Here is a 25,126-nt window from a genome sequence, read left to right as displayed (position 1 = left end):
CTAATTAACTAGAATTTTTTTCCTCTGGAGTGTGCTTTTAGGAGAAAAGGGAAAACTGGAAGAAAATAAATAATAACCAAGACCTTCCATTTGGGAAAAAAGATTTCCAATATGAGTTCATTATCAGGGCTGGAAGAAAAATGTCTTTAAAAAAAATACCTAAAGCATAACTACCCTTACCAAAAAGCAAGAACAAGGGTATTAAAAATTGAAACTAAAAGTTTTTTAGGAAACCTTCAGCTACCCAGAAAATTAAATTCACAGATTCCCTTAATCTTCTGGCTAACCCAAGTTTTACTCTGTAAGTTAGTTTTCTTGTATGTACATAAGAGAATGCTATATGCAATCACAATCTTTCAGGAGATCCAATAAGATGATTGGAACAGGTGGTATCACAGAAAAGGCTCTGACTTAAAAACACAACAAACTTGAAATTAATCTCAGCTCTTTGACCAATTAGCTGTGGGAATTCTGATAGGTCACTTAATCTCTGAGCTCTGAAGTCATTTGTAAAACAAGAATAATCACACCTGCCTCCATTGGGTGCTGTAAGATCATAAAGCACTTTCCATGGCGCTGCCCCTTTTGTTCTAAATCCTCTCTGCCCCTGTCTTTTGGCCATTGTGACATTTCCTTAGAGAGCCACTGCAGCCCCAAGCCTTCAGAGAGAAGATTTGAACAGGCAGGCACACTTTTTACTATATTCATTCTCCCGATGATGAAGAAAATCAAGTTCTTTAACTCTTTTATTAGAACAGTCATAAAAAAATAATTGCAAAAAAGAACTTGAAGCCAAGTTTATTTTAAGAGTTCAGGGGCAGATGGCTTTATTTTGCTTCTTTAAAAGAGATGGCATTCTGTAGAAATACGGTGTGCTTGAGGTCTATCAAGCTGAAGGGCAAATGCTGTCATTTACCCGAACAGGGCTGTCTTTAACTTTGAGTAGCAGGAACTTTAATACTAAATATATGTACACTTCCATGTATCAGTCTCCACTTGTTAAAGGAACATTTTAATGTGGAAGGGATATGTTTTTGAGATTTTCTGTCTAAAGTTTAAACAGCAGTTAGTCTCCTAATTGGCAAATTCTAAGCAGATAATATTTCTTTAGAGAAATATCATTAGATCAGAGCTAGAAGTATAGGCTCCCACCTTAAGGACATTGGATGTCTTATGTTTTTAAGTAAAAATTTTGTTAAAATGTCACATTGTTAAGATATTAGTGGATTAAAGAATATAACAAAAGATGGTATAGAACTCTTTGAGCAAAGAAAAATGCAGTAAATACTCTGAAAAGGATGTGACAATGCTTGCCATTTTCCTGATGAGAAGTATTTTCACTATTACGAACTAAACTTTAATTTGGTCTAAGAGCAAAAGCAAATCTGATACAGTCTAATGGGATCACTTTCCTTGATTAGCATCCAAAAATCTACAGTATTGGTATTAGCAGCCTACATATTGGCACTTTCAGTACCAACTATGATAAGTGTGGTCTGTCTGTAGTTTTGAATGTATAATCAGGAGCCATTGTAGCAACTGGCTCCTTATGCAACATTTATTAACATGGCATGGTGAAATCTCTGTCTGCGTTGAAAATACTAAGCGATATACTGTGAAGTACTTAAAAAGAAGTAATGAAACTGAGCCTTCTAGGCATATAAGGCTGCCAAACTGAAGATTTTACATTTATTTAACATTTAATCATGTCGGTAATTACAAAGCAATTATTTCATATAGACATATTATGGGAGGAGAATTAAAATAATTTGTAAAAAGAATAAAAGTAATTGATTTTATGGTAGTTTTTATATCACTACACTTGCTGGTACTAAAAAGGAGCAATAAAATAGCCCAGTTGTTGGTTCATGTTTTGTTCTGTTTAGCCTTCTGTCAGTTTCTCAATTCAATAATGTTAAATTGCTACTTTATGATTCCAGCAATGCAAATAGCTAATTTCTTAAAAAGAAAGAAAAAAAAAAAACTTTCTTGGTCCTACTTTGCCTATCGCAGAATCTCAGGTTTTTCAAAAGATAGTCAAAAGATCATAGGTTTAGGAATTCTTTAAAGTGTATCTGGTGTATGACTTTTAAAATACTGAAGGAAAAATTATTTTGGCATACAGCTGAGATCATAAAAAGCATTAGTCTTGTTTGCTAGATCCTAGAAGCAGCAGCAGCAAAGATCATTAAGTTTACCGCTGCTTTTAAAATTAAGAAATGGGTGTCTCACCATCCATAAGATTACAGACAACCCGTAGAAAATATTTCCTTTCATAATCAATTCTTTTTTTTTTTAATTTATTTATTCATGAGAAACACAGAGAGAGAGAGAGAGAGAGAGAGACAGAGACACAGGCAAAGAGAGAAGCAGGCTCCATGCAGGGAGCCTGATGTGGGACTCCAGGTCTCCAGGATCACGTGCTGGGCCAAAGGCAGGCACTAAACCGCTGAGCCACCCAAGGATCCCCTCATAATCAATTCTTATATGTAGTAGGTATGCAGTGGGGAGAAGGAGGGTGAGGAGAGTCAGCATCTTAAGTATTTAATAAAATAACCATTCATATAAAAATAATTAGGAGTAGCTGATGCACATAGAGCACTCTATTAGTTTCCTAGGACTGCTGTAACAAAGTACCAAAACTTGGTTGGCTTAATAGAAATTTATGGTTTCACTAGTCAAAAATTTTAAATTCCATTTCTCATTCACAACAGCCGCATTTCAATATTTACTACCTAATACCCTACAGGGAGTGTCAAACAGAACATTCCTGGCATTGCAGAGAGTTGTACTGACTAGTGCTTATGGAGCCAGCACAGGTTGGCAACTTTCTGCTCTTCCCAAGGATTCACATAATCTACTCATTCCTCCTTTTTGACATGTTATCTTCTTTTACAGAGTCATTTGGGCATTTGTCTTTTCTCCCCACAGGATTGTAAACTCTTTAAGGGCATGGTCTGGTCTTTCTGGCCCTGTGACCTAGTAAACACCCTGTCAGTGTTTAATTACTCTAATAAATTAGGCACCAGTTTATTGGACCTCTTTTGCATTTAGTCTGAATCTAGATTTTATTGGAGTCTGTAGAAAAGAATGAATCAGAGAGCAGGTATTTCCTAAATCACCAGGATTCGGACGTATGGGCGGCAGATATGTGCTAAATGGCAAGGGTTCTTGTTTGTTTTTGTATCAGCCCAAGTATAAGAAGAGCCCCAGCAGGACTGTATTTACAAGCTTAAAATTATTGTTACATTTGGGTACCTGGAAAGCATATTTTAACTGATTCACTTAATTTATTTATCTACTGAGTGCCCACAAGGTAGATGGCAGGTTAGTGCCTGGCCCTGGATGACTCACTGAACAAAACAGAAACAGGGTCCCTGTCCTGTGATACTTAATTCTAGTTCTGGCAGATTAAAATATTAGCAAGGACTCCCCCTGTCCAGAAAGGCTGGGATGAGAGGAGTATAATTTGGGCTCTAGCCTCAGATGCCTGCATTCACGTAGAACCTCCACCACTCTCCTGGCTCCATGACCTTGACCAGATTGTTTTATTATATCTGAGTCTCCATTTTAGCATCAGTAAAAATGGGGGGGAAGATGGCTCCCACCTCATGCAGTTGTGAGCATTAAATAAAATAGTTTGTGTGAAGTCCTTATTCTGTGCATGTTGCATAGTAAAAGCTAAGTGCTTATTAGTAAGTACTAACTGCTATTATTCTTATGACTACTACTGAGCCAGAATGACCCTGCAATGAACATTAGATGTAAATAATGGGAAGTGATTATATGCTAGAAAATACCTCATTATTTGGAAAGTTATGTTTCCTGTTTTTCATGGCCTAACAATTTAATTCCCTTTGCTTACTGTATTTTGCACCTAGAATAACTAAGATGGAAGTGTGTCCTATATGCCCACCCTTGGGGTGCCTGGGTGGCTGAGTCAGTTAAGCAGCTGCCTTCGGCTCAGGCATCAAGCTCCTTGCTGAGCAGGGAGCCTCCTTCTCCCCGCTGCTGCTTCTCCTGCTTGTGCTTTCTCTCTGTCAAAAAAATAAATAAAATCTTAAAAAATATAATAAATGCCCATACCTTGTTTTACTTTTTTTCCCCTTTGGTATAGGGTTTTATTAATTTGGGATACTTCTTTCTAAAACAATTAAGAACAGAAATGCTTTGAATGTCATTCAACTCTTATGAGGGAGGTATGCTTTTTAACATAGTTGCAAAGGAGAATCCTTTAAAGAGGCTTACCATTAAACTGCAAAATTGAAATCCTAAGTAACTAGCATGCAAAGATTTAATTAGCATGGTCTCATTAAAATAAATGTGTGACTTTTTTCTTCCAAAAATGACATTGCCTTTGAAAATACATCCTGGAAATGAGTTGTAAAAGAGGGGAGAATTGAACTTCAAATTAAATTGAAGGCAGTCATGTGATGCTTGGGGGGGGGGGGTTGCAGTTTCAGATTTTTCTGAGCCCTGTCCATTGTTTGTCTGATGGAGACCACCTGCTTATGTACTGAATATCATATTACATAAGAAAATAAAATAAAAATCTTGGAACTACCAGATTCCCCTATAAAATTCATTGCAAACCAAACTGCAGAAATATTTCTGTGCCTTTGCTTTAAAACCTTTCTCATATTCTAGAAATCTATTCTATCATTTCCTGAGGGACCTCAGAAACACAAGATTTCTCAGTGGTAACCAACCTATTTGGCAAAGAGATGAGTCATCCCTAGGTTTTTACTATGATTTGTTGAGCTCCCATCAAAGACTGCATTGTTTTCAAGAGCTATAAATGCTCCCAACCACCCACTTCTGATACTTCATCGACAGTCCCGTTTATACACTTCAAAACTTAGGATTCTTTGGGATGACCATGTGACATTTGAGACTGTGTTTAGGGCACAGGCTTTGGAGCCAGGCTATCTCTGAATCCTGCTCTATCACTGTCTAGCTGCAGTTACTTACTTCTCTATGCATGGTTTCTTCAATGTGAAAAGGGACAGTCATACTGCTTACCTCCCATGGATGTTACGAGGAAAAAACAAAGCACCAAATAAGGGCTAGGTTTATTTTATTATTATTATTTTTAATTTATTTATTCATGAGAGACACAGAGAGAGAGGCAGAGACACAGGCAGAGAGAGAAGCAGGCTCCATGCAGGGAGCCTGCTGTGGGACTCAATCCCAGGACTCCAGGTTCATGCCCTGGGCCGAAGGCAGATGCTCAACCGCTGAGCCACCCAGGCATCCCAAGGGCTAGGTTTAAAAGAAAGGAAGGAAGGAGGGAGGAAGACTAAAAGAAAGGAAGGAAGGGAAGGATATCTGTTCTAGATAATTTTCAAGAAAACCATTAATTTCCTTTTTGGAAGAGCAAATATTAACTTAGGTTTTTAGCACCTGACTCTAATTTTCTAACTGAGAACTCCAAAGGAAATTTATGATTGTCAAGATTCTACTCTGTACCCACCACTGCTCAAGCCTCGTTCCCTCATTTAATCTTCACCCATATGAGGCAGATCTAGAACTATCTCCTAACAGATGAGGAAACCAAGACCCATGAGGGTGGACAATTTATCCAAGGCACCATAGATACTGCCAGGATATGGATTTAGCTCTGTCTGCCTCTTGAGACCATGGCTTTTCTTTTAAAAAAATGAAAACAAAACAAAAAACTAAACACCGTGGTTTTTTAAAAGCCAGGACCAAGTGTTTTGCTCCTAGCCATGAAGAGTGCTGCTTATATGGGTGCCTTTAAAAGTAGAAACCCAGGAAAAAGTCATCAAATGCCTAAAATCCTGGAGCTGGAGAAGCCCTAAGACATCTAGATTTAGCCTAACCTCAACACTTAAACTTAGGGCACATAGCCTGCATGATCTGAGTTGGAGCCAAAGCTAGAGAGGTAAGGACCCCCTAACTGTTGTCCAGTGCTTTAACCTCCGTACCATGTTACCTCTCAACCTTCCTGAAATTACCAGATAGGGATTCTGAACTAGATAGCTTTAGGGTGTGGGCTCTATGTCTTTGACTTGCTATCTTTTTTTTTTTTTTTTTAAGGATTTTATTTATTTATTCATGAGAGACACAGAGAGAGAGAGAGAGAGAGAGAGAGGCAGAGACACAGGCAGAGGGAGAAGCAGGCCCCATGCAGGGAGCCTGATGCGGTACTCGATCCCGGGTCTCCAGGATCATGCCCTGGGCTGAAGGTGGCGCTAAACCGCTGAGCCACCCGGGCTGCCCTTGACTTGCTATCTTATTTGAGATCTTGAACAAGTGACAATTTCTCAGAGAAAATACTTTACTATATATTCATTATAGCAGTGAATATATAGTAAATATTTTATTAAATTAAGTCTGTTATTGGGATGCCTGGTGGCTCAATGGTTGAGCGTCTGCCTTGGCTCACGGTGTGATCCCAGGGTCCTGTGATTGAGTCCCACATTGGGCTCCCTGCAGGGAGCCTACTTATCCCTCTGCCTGTGTGTCTCTGCCTCTGTGTATCTCTCATGAGTAAATAAATAAAATCTTTTTTAAAAATAAGCTTGTTATTAAAGTTAGATATATTCCTAGTATTATATTATTCTTAAGGCCTCTTCTATCTTGAATGCCCATTTCCAACTCCTACTAATTGTTCATATCCACTTTATATTTCCTACATTTGAATTTCTCTGCCCTTACGAGTTTGCAACACCTTATCCATTATCAAATTAAGAGAAGTTTAATATATGCATTCTAAAAATTAAACTTGTGATTTGGCCATGCTTATGTAGAATAGATCAACTATGATCAATTCACTGCTGTGTTAAAAAAAAAATTCAATGAACATGGTTAAGCTAACCTGACTTAATTTTTTGTTATAAGTCGGCCATCAGCATGATTGATTGAGCTGTCCACCCTATCCCTGATCTACCTAATCAAAGGTCAAGATGGTGGTTATTAAACATGCCATTTCACTCCCTAAATTGAAGGATGTTTTCTTATGCTTCTAATAAAGGATAATTGATTAATAGAGCACTAGAAGGTAAAATCCTTCAAAGAATTTTAGTTCCTGCGCAAGTGATCAAGAATATAAATTTCAGCTAACCCTATTCTAAGTGAAACAGTGTGGGGTTCTATAGTGTAAAGAAACAGGTGTTTGGAGAATAGGAATGGAGTCAAGTTTGTCTTCCAAACATGTAACGTCACTTCTCTGGAAAATGAGGTGTTTTAGATGTGTTAGATGCCTTTTCCAACTTTTACAATTTGTGTTTCTCATACTTCACAGGGAGGTTAGCTTGTTTGCCTTTGATTAGTTGAAGCCAAAAAATCTGAAGTACATAGTATTCCCAAGGGCTCTTCCGCAAGCACCTTTCCCCACCAGGCCAAGGCATCAACTTGGATTTGGATTTATGCCAGCAGGCTATGTCTGGATTTTTTGCTTTTCATTTTTCTTTCTTTTTTTTTAAGTTTCTTTTGTAATTCTTTAGTCCATTTAGTCTAGCCTTGTCATTTACCGTGCCTGGCCAAACCTGCAAGGACTAACGTGCTGTCCATGCCCAGATCCTCTTAGGAGCTGAATGAATTGTGACCCCAGCTTCTATGCTAAGCTTGGAGACCAGCTGCGCCTTTGGGTTTTTCCCAGAGATGTTGGCCGATGCTGCACCTGCAGTGTGATGGATTTACCCTCGCCCAAATGAGGAAGGAAAATGAGGGGGAATCAAAAGATCACTTGTGTTCACCCTCTTCTTTGCACAGTAGTGCATTTATACCACCCAAATATACCAGAGATTTTTTGAGACTTTATTAATTAATAATAATAAATATAAGAAGAAGAAAGTAAAATAAAACTAGAGAACAGACAAATTTTTCTCTGGGAATCTGGAAAACCATAAACATTTAAAGTGGTCAGATTAGTAAATTCTGAATTAGGGATCAAGGCATTTGGGTTTTATTTTGTTTCTCTGCCAATTAACTGGGTCATCTTGGATCACCTAGGGGACCTGTAAGGTTCTGCCTGCCTTTGAAAGTAGGTCTTCCAAAACAAAGAAGTGTAAAATGAAATTTTTGTAAATGCAACACATCTTTTTAAACCACTAAAGTTTTCTTCTGAGCAAAGATTCAGACTGTAATATACTGAGTCTCTAATTATAGGCTTTCACATATGGAGTATTTACCAATAATAGTTTAAAATTGATATTCAATCATCTGCTTATCAAATACATTAGCTCAGCATTATAGCTGATAAGATGATTATTATATTTATATATAATTCAGAGGTTGCAAACTGGCCACAGGCCTTTAAAAGCAGATGGTTTTTGTTTGACCTACACAGTTAACATTTTTGGATGCCTTTAAAGTCCATGCACACTCCAGCTCCTTACATGACTTTGTTAGATTCAGCTGACTTCACCTACCCTAGCCCCCGAAAACATTAGAGTTTGAGATCTTGGCATAATCAAGCTAGTTGCCCCAATAACAATTTAATAACAAAAAACGAAGGAAAGAAGAGGAGGATTGCCTTAGAAAATGGCTAGAAGTAGTTTTTCACGACACCAGGAGAATGGGTTGAAAGATGACTTCCTGAGGTTCCTCTTAGCCTGGGAAGCTGTGACTACCTTTCCTCTCAACCTACTTACTATAAGATAAATAAAATAGGACACAAAGTTACTAGACTTGCTCAAGGTCAGTTAGGAAGTTTGTGGTGAAACCAAAATTAAGAATCCCTTCCCTGGTGTCCTCATTCTTTTGCTCGGCCCACTCAGACATGCTGCTGCACTGCTTGCTGATGAATAATGTGGGCTCTCAGGAACAGTTCCTTATGCAAAAGAGCCTCAGCAAGCTCCATTATGTCCTTGCAAGGGGAGAGACTTTATTGTTTCCTTAATGCATTATGGAGACTATTATAGCTCTTCCTCCCATATGAACCCTCCATCTGTGATCACTAACACATACTACAGGGTGTTTTGCTTTGGATAATGTGTGAACAAGGAACATAATTTGGGGAAGTGGTTGAAAAAAGAAATCTAAGATTCAAGAAGGGCTAGGACCAGACAAAAGTCCAAGAAACTAATGTCTTTAAAAGCAATCCATTCAGGGGCGCCTGGCTGGCTCAGTCAGTAGAGCATGTGACTTTTGATCTCAGGTTCATGAGTTGGAGCTTCATGTTGGTTATAGAGGTTACTTTAAAAAATAACAATAATAAAATAAAAATAGCCTATACAGATGCATTGTTCACAATGTATTGCTAGACCTTATTTCCTTCCCAAGGAAAATAAGAAATACCCTCCAGAAGGATTTGCTGTGATCTCTCGATGGCTCTACCTGCACTAGCCATCTACATTGTTCGAAGCCTCTGGCCACTCTTTAGAACTTGTAGTTGCTAATGTCACAAAAGGTACCCTCTGCTGATTTCAACTTCCTACTCCTTCCTTTCATACTCAATACCCATTAAAAAGACTCAGAGCCAATGAGACATCAAACATGTAAATATAATACCTAACATCTATTGGGCACTATGTGCCAGGCCCTCTGCCAAAATCTTTACATTTAATATCTTATTCTGTTTCTCTCCCCACCCTTGCAAGGTAGGTTTTATGATCTCCATTTTCTAAAAAAGTTACCTGAGACTCACAAAGAAAGCTTCAGTAGGGACACTTGGGTGGCTCAGCGGTTGAGTGTCTGCCTTCGGCTCAGGGCCTGATCCCAGGATCCAGGATCAAATCCCACATCGGTCTCCCTGCAGGGAGCCTACTTTTCCTTCTGCCTGTGTCTTTGCCTCTCTGTCTCTCCGTGTTTCTCATGAATAAATAAATAAATCTTTTTTAAAAAAAAAGCTTCAGTAATTTGTCAAAGGTCACAGAACTGAATTTGAAACCAGGTTTGTCTCTCCAGAAGCCACACTCTTAACTGTCTGTACTCTAAAGTCCTGTTTCTAAAAGTTGTAGCTAGGTGCGGTTCAGTTGAGTGACCAAATCTTGCTTTTGGCTCAGGTCATGATCTCGCCAACTCTTGGTTTTGGTAGGGTCATGGTCTCAGGGTCCTGAGATCAAGCCCTGCATTGAGGCCTGTATTGGGCTCCATGTTCAGCAGGGAGTCTGCTTGAAATATCTCTCTCCCTCAGCCGCCCCCCCTGCCCTCCCAAGCCTGCCCTTGCTCTCAAATAAATAAATAAATCTTTAAAAAAATTACACACAGCCTTTTGAGCCTAATAATCAGCCACTTGTATATGCAGCAGAAGTTAAGGTGGCCTTCGGCATAGAAAGTTACTTCTGGGAGGTCAATCTAGTAAATGGAGTCTGGGTCCATCTTGCTCCCCTCTAACCACATTAGAGTGGATTCAGGAAGAATTTGTATTGAGACATTGCATTTTTTAACCAGAAGGAAAGCTTCATTGAACAAAAATCCCATTGTTCCATTATTAAGCCATTCCCAAAAGAGGATAAACAAATTTGAATGCTGCATTACCTCTGGATCTATTTGGGCACCTAGAAAGCTAAAACATTTATTTTCATAAATATTATGTGCACAGTGTGAATTTGGCCACCAAAGGCAATGTGCATAAAGGTGCATGTCTTAAGAAGGCATTTTTCTTCATCTTTGGGGGGAATAAAAAATTTAGTTCTTCATTGCTGTGACTACTATGTCTATGAAAGGATGCTAATTTCCAGGGTGAAACTTTATTTTCCATAATTTGCTTGCCTACATAGGGTTTTAATTTAGCACAGTACCATATTTGGTATCTGAATTTCTAACACTTAATTCCAATAATACTGGTTGAAAATATAATAGAAATGGTAAAAAATAACAGTGACTTTTTCTAAAACCTGTCATGCCCAAAGGTCTTAAAGAGATTTGCTTATTCATTACCTCCCAATACTCCTGTAGGGTGAAAATGAAATTTAATAGCAAACTTGATGAGAGTTCCAGAGATTCAAATAAGTATCTCAGGGCTCACTCCATGCTGGACTCTTTCCCAGGCTCTTTATAGTTATCATAATTTTCATATATGAAGTATGTATAATTAGCCTTAATTTAGGCACAGAAACTGAGATAGAGAATTTCCATAGTTTATACAAGGTAAGACATCTAATAACTGAAGAAGTTGATCCCCCAAGATGCAAACTGAGGGCTAATCTGGGTTTTAATATAACTAGAATTAACTTAATCATGTTATTTTGATTGCTTATTTCTTTTGCCCAACTTCATAAGAACTTAATGCATAAGGATCCAACCCCAAGTCATACTAAGTACTGTGATTTTGTTAAAATAACATCCCATCTCATATGATTGTATAGGGACAATAAAGATAAGTGCCAAATTCACTGATGGTGATGACCATGCAGTCCATTTCTTTTGTAATTTTATATTCAGAGCAGAGTGTCCCAAACATATCTTATTGAAAAAAGAAGCATCAAATGTAATTATATAATTGTCTGTGGGCCTCTTTGAAAGGCATCCCTTGCCAATTCTGGACCTTTAAAGCCATGGATTTTTATTTAAGGGATTGTTTCTTTAAACTGCCAGACTTGTTTATGGAACATCATTCTGGTAATTAGCAGGACATTTTCTTCTCACATTTGACCGACTTAGTCCAGTAAGCCCTAGAACAAGGCAATTCCACTTAAAAAAAAAAAAAAAGCTATTTTTTATTTGTCGCGGAACTTAATTAATTGGTATGTGTGTGATAAAAGTTGGCCTGAATTCTAATGGATTCATGTTTTTTAATGATAAAAAATTACATTAAACTTACCATCTCTCATTTTTAAGTAAACAATTGTAGTAGTGTTATACAACAGAGTTCTCAAGGTTCTTCATCTTGTAAAACTTAAATACTCATTAAGCATAAATTCCTCCTCTCCCTTTTCCATAATCCTTGACAACCACCATTCTACTTTCTGTTTCTATAATTCTGACTACTTTAGCAGTCATATAAGTGGAATCATGTAGTATTTGTCCTTTTGCGATGGTCTTATTTCATTTAGGGTAATGTCCTGAAAGTTCATCTACATTGTAGTTATGACGAGTTCTTTTTTTTTTTAAGTTGGGTGATATTCCATTTTGTGTTTATGCCACATTCTCTTTTTCCATTCATCCATCTATACACATATATAGGTTGCTTCTATCTCTTGGCTATCGTGAATAGTGCTGCATTGAACATTGATGTGCAAATGTTAACTTCAAGATCTTGCTTTGAATTTTTTTGGATATATACCCAGATGTGGGGTTGCTGGATCATAAAATAATTCTATTTTAATTTCAGAACCCCCATACTGTATCCCATAGTGGAGGCATCATTTTACATTCCCACCACTTGTTACTTCTGTTATTTTGATGGTAGCCATCCTCATGGGTATAAGGTCATATCTCATTATGGTTTTGATTTGTATTTCTCTTATGATTAGCGATGTTAAGCATCTTTTCATATGCTTATTGTCCACTCATATATCTTTGGAGAATTGTCTATTTCAATCCTTTGCCTAGTTTTTAATCAGATTGTTTGTTTTGTTGTTGTAGTTATAGAGTTATAGAAGCTCCTTATATGTTTTGGACATTAGTCCCTTATCAGATATATGATTTGCAAATATTTTCTCCCATTTTGTAGATTATCTTTTCACTCTGTTGATTGTTTTCTTGGATGTACAGAAGTTTTTCAGTTTGATTTAATCACATTTGCTATTTTTGCTTTTATTGCCTATGCTTTGGGTGTTATAGTCCAAGAAATCATTGTCAAATCCAATGTTCTGAAGTTTTTACCCTATGTTTTCTCCTATGAGTTTTCCAATTTTAGGTCTTACGTTTAGGCCTTTAATTCATTTTGAGTTAATTTTTGTGTATGGTATAGGGTAAGGGTCCAACTTTATTCTTTTGCATGTGGATATCCAACACCATATGTTGAAGAGACTATCCTTACCTCATTGTGTAGTCTTGACACTTTTGTCAAAGATCATTTGACCATATATGGGAGAGTTTATTTCTGTGCTCTTTCTTCCATTGGTCTTTATACCAGTAACCCACCGTATTGATTACTGTTGCTTTATTGTATCTTGAACTCATGAAGTAAAGGCCTTCAACTTGGTTCTTCTCTTTTGGGACTGTTTTAGCAATTCAGAGTCCCTTGAGATTCCATATGAATTTCCAGATTTTTTTTTAAATTTCTGCAAAAACTGAGATTGAGCTTTTGCTACCAATTGCAATGACTCTGTAGATCATTTTAGAAGTGTGGACATTTTAATAACATTAAAATGTCTTCTAATTCATGAACATGGGATATATTTCTATTTTTTATATTTTATTTCTTTTAGCAGTGTCTTATAGCTTTCAGTGCACAAGTTTTTCACCTCCTTGGTTAAATTTATTTTCAAGTGTTTTATTCTTTTGATGCTATTGTAATTTGGATTATTAATTTTCTTTTTGGATTGATCATGGTTAGTGTATAAAAACACAATTGATTTTGTGTCCTGAAATTGTTTATTAGTTTTAACAGTAGAGTTTTTTTGTGACCTCTTTAGGGTTTTCTACATGTGAGATTGTACCATCTGCAAAAGGAATTTTATTTCTTAATTTCCAGTTTGGATGCTTTATTTCTTCTTGTTGTCTAATTGTTCTGGCTAGAACTTCCAATACTAAGTTGAATAGAAGTGGCTAGACTGGGCATCCTTACATTGTTCCTAATCATCAAGGAAAAGCTTACATTCTTTCTACTAAAATATGACAAATAATAGAACTTTTAGGACTGGCTACTTGTTTACTGGCTATTAGTTTACTTTCTGGTCAATCACAAGGATAACTATGTTTTGCAAAGTACATAGTAATAGCTAATATGAATCAAATGCTTGCTATGTGTTGGACACTAGACTTCAAGTACATTATATGCTATATTTTATTGAATCTTTACAGTAATTTTATGAGGCTAAAGAAAACACTAGTCACTGAAGGTCCTTCAGTACTCAAAGCTGACGTTCATTATAGAAAGACAAATGTAAGGAAACATATAACTCTATTTTTAATAGCTTAGCAAGTGACTGGCCTAGTTTTGAGAAAGCAAGATAGACAATGGACCCACAGAGGCTTTTTATACCTGATTGGAATCCAGAAAACTAGAACCATTAACTGCTAATATTATCTTTATAAGCAGATGTGCAATACATATTTGACCTCAGAAGACCTTATTAAAAGCAATAGATGATGACTAAATAAAATCAAATGCCCTCAGTTTTCCTTCATTTATTTGTCCTCTAACAACCACTATTCAACTAAAACTGATAAGGAAGAGAGATATAATAAGATGACAAGAGGGACACCTGAGTGGCTCAGTCGGTTAAGTGTCTGATTCCTGCTTTCAGCTTAGGCCATGATCTCATGATTATGAGCTCAAGCACTGTTGTCAGGCTCACACACTAGGCATGGAGACTGTTTAAGTTTCTCTCCTCTCCCTCTGCCTCTCTCGCCCTTTAAAAGTATGGCAACAAATGTAATTAACTTTTGTGAGCTTTATATAGATTCCTTTAATTCCCTTGATAATCTTAATGACCAGTCCTATTTTTTTTAAAAGATTTTATTTATTTATTCATGAGAGACACAGAGAGAGAGGCAGAGACACAGGCAGAGAGAGAAGCAGGCTCCATGCAGGGAGCCTGATGTGGGACTCAATCCCAGGACTCCAGGATCATGCCCTGGGCCAAAGGCAGGCACTAAACCGCTGAGCCACCCAAGGATCCCCCCCACCCCCAGTTCTATTTTATATAGTTGAAGAAGCTGAGGCTTCAAGATACTAAAGAACATATCCATGCTTTATAGCTACTAAGTGTCCAGTGACATTCCCACGAGATTGTTGAAATTAAACATGTGTAAGTATGTTTGTTTTTTACGAAGATTGGTGATAATAGTGAAGTAAAATCCTTTGACTATTTTATTCAGTCAAGATCAGCTGTGACTGTTAGAATATAAGGAAAACCGATACTTTCTTTTCTTTTTTTTTTTTTTAATTTTTATTTATTTATGATAGTCACACAGAGAGAGAGAGAGGCAGAGACACAGGCAGAGGGAGAAGCAGGCTCCATGCACCGGGAGCCCGATGTGGGATTCGATCCCGGGTCTCCAGGATCCGCGCCCTGGGCCAAAGGCAGGCGCTAAACCACTGCGCCACCCAGGGATCCCCGATACTTTCTTTTCCTAGTTGTGTTCAATTAATTTCTTGCATAAAAATAATAGCTAGAAAAGCACTAGCTGAATATATCTACAGAATATACCATTTTGGAAATGAAAAACTGCTGAAAACAAATTTAAAAAATTAGTTAAAATATAAAAAGTTAGGGGCACCTGGGTGGCTCAGTCAGTTAAGCGGCTGCCTTTGGCTCAGGTCATGATCCCAGGGTTCTGGGCTGGAGCCGCCTATCAGACTCCCTGCTTCATGGGCAGCCTGCATCTCTCTTTCTCTCTCAAATAAATAGAATCTTTTTTAAAAAAGAAAATAAAATATAAATAACTAAAAATGAACTTGGAGTCTTTTATAAACTGCCTTTCATGTTTTGCTTTTGACCTTTTGATTTTTTTTAGAGCTTTGAAAGGCAATTTTTAAAGTCAGCTTTTTTTTTTTTTTTTTTTTTTTTAAGATCTTACTTATTTATTCATGAGAGACTGAGAGAGGCAGAGACATAGGCAGAGGGAGAAGCAGGCTCCCTACTGGGAGCCTGATGCAGGACTCAATCTCAGGACCCCGGGATCATGCCCAGAGCCGAAGGCAGACACTCAACCACTGAGCCACCCAGGTGCCCTGATAACTTTGTTTTTAAAGAGATGACATCTGTGTGTTCTTCTGAGTGTCCCTATTAACTGTGAGTATTTGTGTGCATTTGATGATTTTACCCAATTAAATTGTAAAAGTGGTAGTTTTAGTGTAGTAAGTAGAATATAGGAAAGTATATTGTAATTTAAAAGCTTGTATAGTTACTTTGAAGATTTTGTTAATAGATTTGTGATTATGCCTTTTTAGTAGACAACAGAAAGGCTATAATATTAGAAAATATGTGGAAAAAACATAACTCCTGTCCTAATCTAATTTTCAGGCACATCTCCAGACTTTGATTTGGCTGAAGTAACTTATACCACAGAGCTGTGGGCATGCCTGGAGTTGAGAGACACAGTTAAAAGACTCCCAATTCATTCCTACCTTTGAAAACTCCTGAAAACCATCCCTTCGGACTCCGGAATTATACACATCTCAACCAAGACTTTGCCTGGATGTTTACATTTTCTGCTTGCTGTCCTATATACCACTATATAGTGTTCACCTTTTGTTGAAACTTTGGAGTGTCAGGAGTTGAGCTTGGCTCATTCTGAGTTGAGCTTGGCTCATCCCAGCATGGCTAGGATGAGCTTTGTTTTAGCAGCTTGCCAACTGGTGCTGGGCTTGCTAATGACTTCATTAACTGTGTCTTCCCTACAAAATAGTGAGTGTCCACAACTCTGTGTATGTGAAATTAGGCCCTGGTTTACCCCACAGTCCACATACAGAGAAGCCACTACTGTTGATTGCAATGATCTCCGCTTAACAAAGATTCCCAGCAACCTTTCTAGTGACACTCAAGTGCTTCTCTTACAGAGCAATAACATCGCAAAGACTGTGGATGAGCTCCAGCAGCTTTTCAACTTGACTGAGCTAGATTTCTCCCAAAACAATTTTACAAATATTAAGGAGGTAGGGCTGGCAAACCTGACCCAACTCACTACTTTACATTTGGAGGAAAATCAGATTACAGAAATGACTGATTACTGTCTGCAAGACCTTAGCAACCTTCAAGAACTCTATATCAACCATAACCAGATTAGCACTATTTCTGCTAATGCTTTTTCAGGCTTAAAAAATCTTTTAAGGCTCCACTTGAACTCCAATAAATTGAAAGTTATCGATAGCCGCTGGTTTGATTCAACACCTAATCTGGAAATTCTCATGATTGGGGAAAACCCTGTGATTGGAATTCTAGATATGAACTTTAAACCCCTCTCAAATTTGAGAAGCCTGGTTTTGGCAGGAATGTATCTCACTGATATTCCTGGAAATGCCTTGGTGGGCTTGGATAGCCTTGAAAGCCTGTCCTTTTATGACAACAAGCTGGTCAAAGTCCCTCAACTTGCCCTGCAAAAGGTTCCAAATTTAAAATTCTTAGACCTCAACAAAAACCCTATTCACAAAATCCAAGAAGGGGATTTCAAAAATATGCTCCGGCTAAAAGAACTGGGAATCAACAATATGGGGGAACTTGTTTCTGTGGATCGCTATGCCCTTGATAACTTGCCTGAACTCACAAAGTTAGAAGCCACCAATAACCCCAAATTATCTTATATCCACCGTTTGGCTTTTCGAAGTGTTCCTGCCCTGGAAAGCTTAATGTTGAACAATAATGCCTTGAATGCCGTTTACCAAAAGACAGTAGAGTCTCTTCCCAATCTTCGTGAGATCAGTATCCACAGCAATCCCCTGAGGTGTGATTGTGTCATCCATTGGATTAACTCCAACAAGACCAACATCCGTTTCATGGAGCCTTTGTCCATGTTCTGTGCCATGCCTCCTGAATATAGAGGGCAGCAGGTAAAGGAAGTTTTAATCCAGGATTCAAGTGAACAGTGTCTCCCAATGATATCTCATGACACATTTCCAAATCATTTAAACATGGATATTGGCACAACAGTTTTCCTAGACTGTAGGGCCATGGCTGAGCCAGAACCTGAAATTTACTGGGTCACTCCTCTTGGAAATAAGATAACTGTGGATACACTTTCAGATAAATACAAGCTAAGTAGTGAAGGTACTTTAGAAATATCTAACATACAAATTGAAGACTCAGGAAGATACACTTGTGTTGCCCAGAACGTGGAAGGGGCCGACACACGTGTGGTAACAATTAAGGTTAATGGAACCCTTCTGGATGGTACCCAGGTGCTGAAAATATATGTAAAGCAGACCGAATCTCATTCTATTTTAGTGTCCTGGAAAGTTAATTCCAATGTCATGACCTCAAACTTAAAATGGTCATCTGCCACCATGAAAATTGACAATCCTCACATAACATATACTGCCAGGGTCCCAGTAGATGTTCATGAGTACAACCTAACACATTTGCAGCCTTCCACAGATTATGAAGTGTGTCTCACAGTGTCTAATATTCATCAACAGACTCAAAAATCATGTGTTAACGTCACAACTAAAAATGCCGCCTTTGCACTGGACATTTCTGATCAAGAAACAAGTACAGCCCTTGCTGCAGTAATGGGATCCATGTTTGCCGTCATTAGCCTTGCGTCCATTGCTGTGTACATTGCTAAAAGGTTTAAGAGAAAAAACTACCACCATTCATTAAAAAAGTATATGCAAAAAACTTCTTCAATCCCGCTAAATGAGCTGTACCCACCACTCATTAACCTCTGGGAAGGTGACAGCGAGAAAGACAAAGATGGTTCTGCAGACACCAAGCCAACCCAGGTTGACACATCCAGAAGCTATTACATGTGGTAACTCAGTGGATATTTTGCTTCTGGTAGTAAGGAGCACAAAGACGTTTTTGCTTTATTCTGCAAAAGTAACAAGTTGAAGACTTTTGTATTTTTGACTTTGCTAGTTTGTGGCAGAGTGGAGAGGACGGGTGGATATTTCAAATTTTTTTAGTATAGCGTATCGCAAGGGTTTGACACGGCTGGCAGCATCTCTAGGCTTCCAGTTTGTGTTTGGTTTTTATTCTTATCATTATTATGATTATTATTATTATATTATTATTATTATTATTATTATTATTATTATTTTGTTTTAGTTGTTGTGCTAAACTCAATAATGCTGATCTAACTAAAATGCTCAATAAAATGATTAATGAGAGGTTGGGGTTCCCCTGTGCTTTTACCCCTTCTTCTGAAGCCATCAGTAGAAAGTATCATGTCCTCCAAAAAGCTAACATACAGTGTGAAGCAGCATTGAACCTTTTGTAGCAATCTGGTCTACAGACTTTTAACTCAAGAAGCTAAGACTAGACTTGTTACTTTATTGAATGATGTTAGTTGACTGTACTGTAATGTTGTATCAACTGAATTGAATGTTTGCCTTTGAACAATGACTTTTCTTTTTTTGTAATAGTTAAAGAGGCTTAGAACAAGCTAACAGGCAATAGAAATATGTATATCAGATTTTTTAATGTAACAAACTACATGTTAATTGTTACCTTATTCTTTTTATCTTTAGTAGACACTTTTAAAAGAAAAGACAATTTTGTTGTGTTTAACTCACCAACATGTGGTGTTTAATGAAGACAGAACTATAATAAATTAGTTTTGTTCTGATTTTTTAGAACACTTGCAATAATGTATCATTTATAGTTCTTGCTAGTTGCAGTGGTGATATATTTCACATCCCTAAAACAACCACCAAAATAAATCAACTAAAGCATGATGCTTTTTAAAACTAGGCCCAAAAAAGTTTTGAATTCTTTTTATATTCAAATAAAATATCTATTTTAGTGAAGATATTTTAATGAAAATTATTTCTATATTTTAAATATTACCAATCAGACCTAATGGAGGGTAACATTCTTATGAACAAAAGCATATTACTGTATCCCATACATAAATATGGTTTAAAAATAGAGAGAGACACATTGATAAAGAGATAGATATGTCACATTCCTTTTCTGTAAGGGTTTTGTTAAAATCTGAATTTCTTTAGTAGTATCCACACTCTCCATCAAAGTCTAAAACATACAGCTATGCAGTATCCCAAGATATATGTTACTCCTTTTTTTAATGGCTTTCTATATGCTAGACCCATATTAGCCCATATATCCATGTAGAGATATCTGCTGAGACAAGTAAATGGTTAATAGAAAACTGAACAACTTCTGTACATTTGGCATTTTTCAGCCAAATATATAGAGACAGTTTGGCAGAATTAAATGTTTACTGGGAAATGTATGTATGACATTTAGGACAGAAAAAAAGCTAGATTTAGGTAGAAGGTCAGTTCCACAAAGTATGTGTGTTGGGGAAAGTGGGGGGAGAATTGAAGATGTAGTTAGAAGAACAAGGAACCATTTGAACATGCAGATTAATAATACAGAGAAATAAAGAAAAGCTTCTCCAGATGGCACCTGCTGCCAGGGACGTGCCATCACACCAAGAATGATAAGACTGTAAAAGGAGACTGAGTGCTAGCAGGTGCCAGCTGAGCAAAAGCAAGAAGGAAGCAGAAAGAACATGCAGGTGAGGCAAACTGAAAGGATTTCTTTCTTTGTAAAATTCCTTGTTTCATGAATCATTTAGGAAAAAAAAAAAAAGATCATTTTTTCCCCATTTCTAAAGGGGAAAAGTTTTTTTCATATGCTAAAGCAAATAAGCTGCAGCAGCAAAACAAGTGTATGAAGTAGAAGCATCTCTTCCCACAGCCTTCATTTCTTGGTGAGAAAAACTAATACCCAGAGAAGAATTGTAACTTGCCCTGGTCAGACTCTCCTGCCCACTGAGAACTGCACTCTTATCTTTTGCTCTGGATCCTGTGGCTCTCTAGACTCCTGTGCAGAGCTTGTCTCTCACAGTTCTCAACAACCTCTAGTGATCTCGCTTCAAAAATGCATTATATCCTCAAATTCTCATTTACTCAGGACAAAATTCAGCACAAGGGCAGAACTGGAGGGTCAGGAAAGCTTCTCCATTGTTGACATTACCAAGTACATGTAGGAAACCCAAAGAATTGAAATTGCTTTGAATGCAACCATGGGGAAGTTTCCTTTTGGGTGATTCTTGTCTTCAAATGTCTACAGATAGAAATACACCATCTAACAAACCCCTGGTAATTCTGCAAGCAAAGAAGGGGAGTGGCACCAAAGCATTAGGCCTAGAGCAAGGAGAAAAGAGGAAGCATTGTTAATCCTATGAAGCAATGATTTGAACCTGGCACATAGTCATCACTCAAATACTAGTGGAATAAATGAAGGAAAACAAGCATTTCTCTATTCTGGTTACATAGCAAGCACCAGGGAATTCAAGTGTTTTTGTCAACTACCTTTTGCCAGGCTAGTTTGGGGGAAACAGTCCCTTTTAACTTTTACTCCTCCAATAAAATATTTTGAGCTTATTTTTCCTTGTCTGTGCTAATTGGGTTGGTTTTCAGCTGATAGAAAGCAAAATGGCATGGTACTTTTTTCCCTAGCCAAGTATTTCTTCATTTGTGCTTAATTCAATTTGATAAGTTAGACAGCCAGTGAAATTAGGCATCAAAGTAGTTCCTCATTGATAATGAAGGTTATATCACCTTGACCAGTGAAGTGACTATTACAGGTCACTTGCTAATTTCATATTTCCCTTTGGCTTCCTGCTGCCCTCAGGACATACAATGTATTTCTAACCTGATTTTACGAGGTTATTTTTGGAGGTGTTTCTTAAAACAGGCATTCTCAAATTTGCCTGTTTAATTAATGACATATTGAACTGATGCCATGGATATAAAAACAAATGCAATGTTTGAATATCATTTTTTCTAATTTGGCTGTGGGTTTAGTTTAGCAAAAAGGAAACAACCCCATTCTTTAGCAAATAAACACTACTAAAGTCCATTATTTTCTCTTATGTGGTTTTCTACTCATTCATTCATTCATTCATTTGCTGAAAACCCCACGATCAACTCTACCTGCCATTTTCTTTTTTTTAATCTCTGCATTCATCTTCCAAAGCATTTTCTTTTCTTCCTTGCTGTTTTTTATTAATGGAGGAAGAAAAATATTTTGTATCTGTAGCACTCTGCCAGGAAAACCATACTTTCTGCTTTACTAGTCATTGGAAAGGGGAATTTAACTACTTCTGATGCATTCTAACTACAACTGAAAATGTTTTCTTTACCTCAGTCCTTTCACTCTTACCCTGGTTGCAAATAGACTTTATTATTATTATTCATTGTTAACTGGAGGTAAAATATTTCTATAAAGATGAGTTTTAGAATCACCCTCCAGAGCTGTAGAATAATCTTGGTCTAAAAATCTCTGCAGGACTCAGATAGGTATGATTTCTCTCTCCTCCTGCCCCCACATAACTTTGGAGAGAAGGATCAGCCCTTGTTCTGCAAACCCTAAGTCAGAAACTTAGGGCCCATGGTAAAAATAAGATGACAGTGGAACTCATTATTTCTGAACTTGGTTCGGCATTGCCCAGCACAGGTTAATGGAACTAAATGAGTGGGAGTTTTGTTTGTTTTATTTTGTAGAATTCCTCAGAGACTTGATGGCACTAATATAAAGTACACAGCATTTCCCATAGCCTTTTACCATGGTATGTCTCGGTATTATTCCATCCTATAGATCCTGAGAAGTTGAAGATTTAACTTGACCCCCAAAACAGTTCAAATGAACTGGGTATTATTCTTTCCAATTTACAGATAAGGAAACTAAGGCCCATAGGAGTAGTCATTTGCCTGACACCAAAAAGCTCCATAGGAGGGTGACTACACTGGGGCCCTTCACTTCCAGTTTCTTCTCTGTCCAGCAGCCTTCTAAAAAGTGGAGAGAGGAGCATCTGTGAAAGGGCAGAGGCTGGAGGTCACAGGACATGTGGGAAAGACAGTAAGTACACCAAAGAGAGCTAATGGGAGAGGACATTTTATGTCTAAAATGCACTTATCTCTTCCCCCTTAAGAAGCTTTATGTGCTGGGGATCTGTGAGCTTCGCCTCAAAACTGTTTATGGCAGGCTAAATTTTAATTCAAATCTTCAATTCTCCCTATACTCTCCTGTTACCTGCTCAGAAAATTAAAGTTTTAAAGATTTTGTGGAGGAGATTCCAAGCTCATTCTTTTCCTTAGCAGTAAACCAGGGAAGGCAATGTGAAAAAAAAAAAAACCTGACAAATTTCATGTTTAGCTCAAAAGCACCTGTGGGGAAATGTGAAGTTCATGTAATTGGGCAGTTGTAAGGGCAGCATCTGACACACCTGGAAACAAATGACTTGTAGAATCACCATGTTCATGGAGTTTGTGGGATACTTATACACAGGAAACTGTTCCCTCAAATGAGTCCATCTGGAAGCCATGGGACATTAAAAAGGTTTTTTTTTTTTTTTTTTTTTTTTTAATAAACGCAATAGCCTCCCCCAACATATCCCATTGTCAGTTATATACTACTTTTGATGAAGCAAAACCAGTCTCCTGCACCTCACTAAAGTAGCTCCGGTACAGTGTGGGTCAGACATTGCCCTTTCTCCTTTTCTCCTTGGTGTTCCTCTTCCTCCCATAGGATTAAAATGACAAGGTAAATTTCAGCCTGGGCCCTGACAGAATGATCATGAATTCCTAATAAGGGGGCTGTCCTGAATTAAGTAATATTTTAATGTATCAGTCATCTTGTTAGCATGTCTCACTAATATAAACAGGAAACAGGGTTGGGGGGGAGGCAACAAACCACTTACCATAGTGACTTCTGAAGGAATATGGAGGGAAAACACTGTATATGGCTCTTCTCTAGGAGCTTCACCTAGATCATTTACATTTAATCCTCTTGATTGCCCCAGGTGAGTCCTATCATCCTTACATTAGAGAATGATAAAAAAAAAAAAGAAAGAAAGAAAAGGAAAGAAAGAAAAAAGAAAGAAAGAAAGAAAGAAAGAAAGAAAGAAAGAAAGAAAGAAAGAAAGAGAAAAGAAAGAAAAGAAAGAAAGAAAGAAAGAAAAAAAGAAAAAAAATGGGTACCCAGCCTCAGAGATGCTGGTAAGAGCAGAATGTTAACTCAGGAGTCTATATGACTGAGACAGGGATTCCTTTATAAAATGGTCTGTAAAAAATAAAATGGTCTGCAAGCTAAATCTGGATCAGGCATGTAGAACACATAGCCCGAAAGTCAGTTTGGCACTTGAGACAAAAGGAAAAAAAAGGAGGAAAGGAAAATAATGCCCAGCAGTGGGCCTCCGAGTTACAGGCATCTAATTAAAGGTCCAAACCTGAGATAAATACATGGAAACAACAGCAAGCCAAAGAGACTAAAATTAAAGGACAACTATTCAAAGTTTGTGACAACATCTGCATATAAACAAATGGAAGACAGTGAAGCTGCAGAAGAAGAAAATTGTTTAAAAATGGTGGGGCAAGGTGGAAGTCTGAGTAGATACCATATATCGCTCTATGTGAAACACTTGGCATATTCCAGATGTGCTAAGCACTTGACCTGTGTTATCTCATGGAACCTTGAATAACTTGATGAGCAAGTAGATCTCCATTTTTCACATGGAGAAGCTGAGTTTCAGTTCACCAGTCCTTAGTGCTGAAGCCCAGGTTTCAACCCTGGCTGTCAGAATCCAAAATGCAAGACTAGCCACTAAACTTTCTTCTAGTTAAAGAAGCTCTCAGTACTGGGCTCTGCATCCCATTTGCTTGATTGGTTTAGTTCTTTCCTGAGAGTGGGGAGCAAGAAAAAGAGTAGGTTTCCTGACCCATGTTGGATCTCTCCTGGACCTTCCCACAAAAGGTTTGTTAACATGGAATTAATGCTACAGGCTTAAGAGGAAAAATGCTGCCTCTTTTTCTTTTGTAACCCTTAAAGTTAGTCACACATTTTAATAATTTGTCTGACCTGTTTTTTAAAGCTATACCACATTATTCAGAGCAAAGGCTTGTTCCGATTCCCTATGTAATCTAATCTTAACTTTCCTGTAAATTATTCCAGGGTATGGGGTGCAGGGAGGACATACTCACTTGAGAGCTGTTAAAGTGGGGAGTTTTACACCTAATCCCATATCTCTGTGATCTCAATAGCCCTTAATTAAAAAAATCTATTACTCTCTATCTTCTAAGAGACAAATTGGTTTAAGTATCTCCCATTCTACTGACGAAACTGTGAAAGGAAAGACACTATGACTCTTAACTAAAATATATGCTCCCATATTATTTTCCTTGTTGTTAGAAGATCACACACTTAAAACAATGCTTGATTTCCCCTAATTTTATTCTAACCGGTTAGGTGTATTCCCTTCCCCCACACCAGAAGATAGTTCCTATCTGCCATTCATTTTGAAATGCTATTTTTTTTTTACTTCTAACACTAATGTATGTTCACTCTAGAGAATCTGGAGAAAAGTATGTATTAGGAAAAAATAGCACATAATTCCACAATTCTAAAAAAATTGAAATTTT

The 25,126-nt window shown here is 37.5% G+C and overlaps 1 protein-coding gene across 2 annotated transcripts in view; it reads left to right on the top strand.

The window, feature by feature from the left end:
- LRRN1 (leucine rich repeat neuronal 1) overlaps nucleotides 1-21,091 on the top strand; it is a 37,385-nt gene extending 16,294 nt beyond the window's left edge. For both annotated transcript variants that reach the window (XM_025451248.3, XM_049098305.1), the window contains exon 2: nucleotides 16,047-21,091. In XM_025451248.3, coding sequence (XP_025307033.1) covers nucleotides 16,343-18,493 — 2,151 coding nt within the window. In that variant the 5' untranslated portion in view covers nucleotides 16,047-16,342 and the 3' untranslated portion in view covers nucleotides 18,494-21,091. The remainder of the gene's footprint in view (nucleotides 1-16,046) is intronic.
- Nucleotides 21,092-25,126: the final 4,035 nt, after the last annotated feature.

The sequence above is a fragment of the Canis lupus genome, chromosome 20, assembly GCF_003254725.2.
Source record: "Canis lupus dingo isolate Sandy chromosome 20, ASM325472v2, whole genome shotgun sequence".
In the NCBI taxonomy this organism is placed as follows: Eukaryota; Metazoa; Chordata; class Mammalia; order Carnivora; family Canidae; genus Canis; species Canis lupus.
This window is presented reverse-complemented; position numbering and strand designations above follow the sequence as displayed.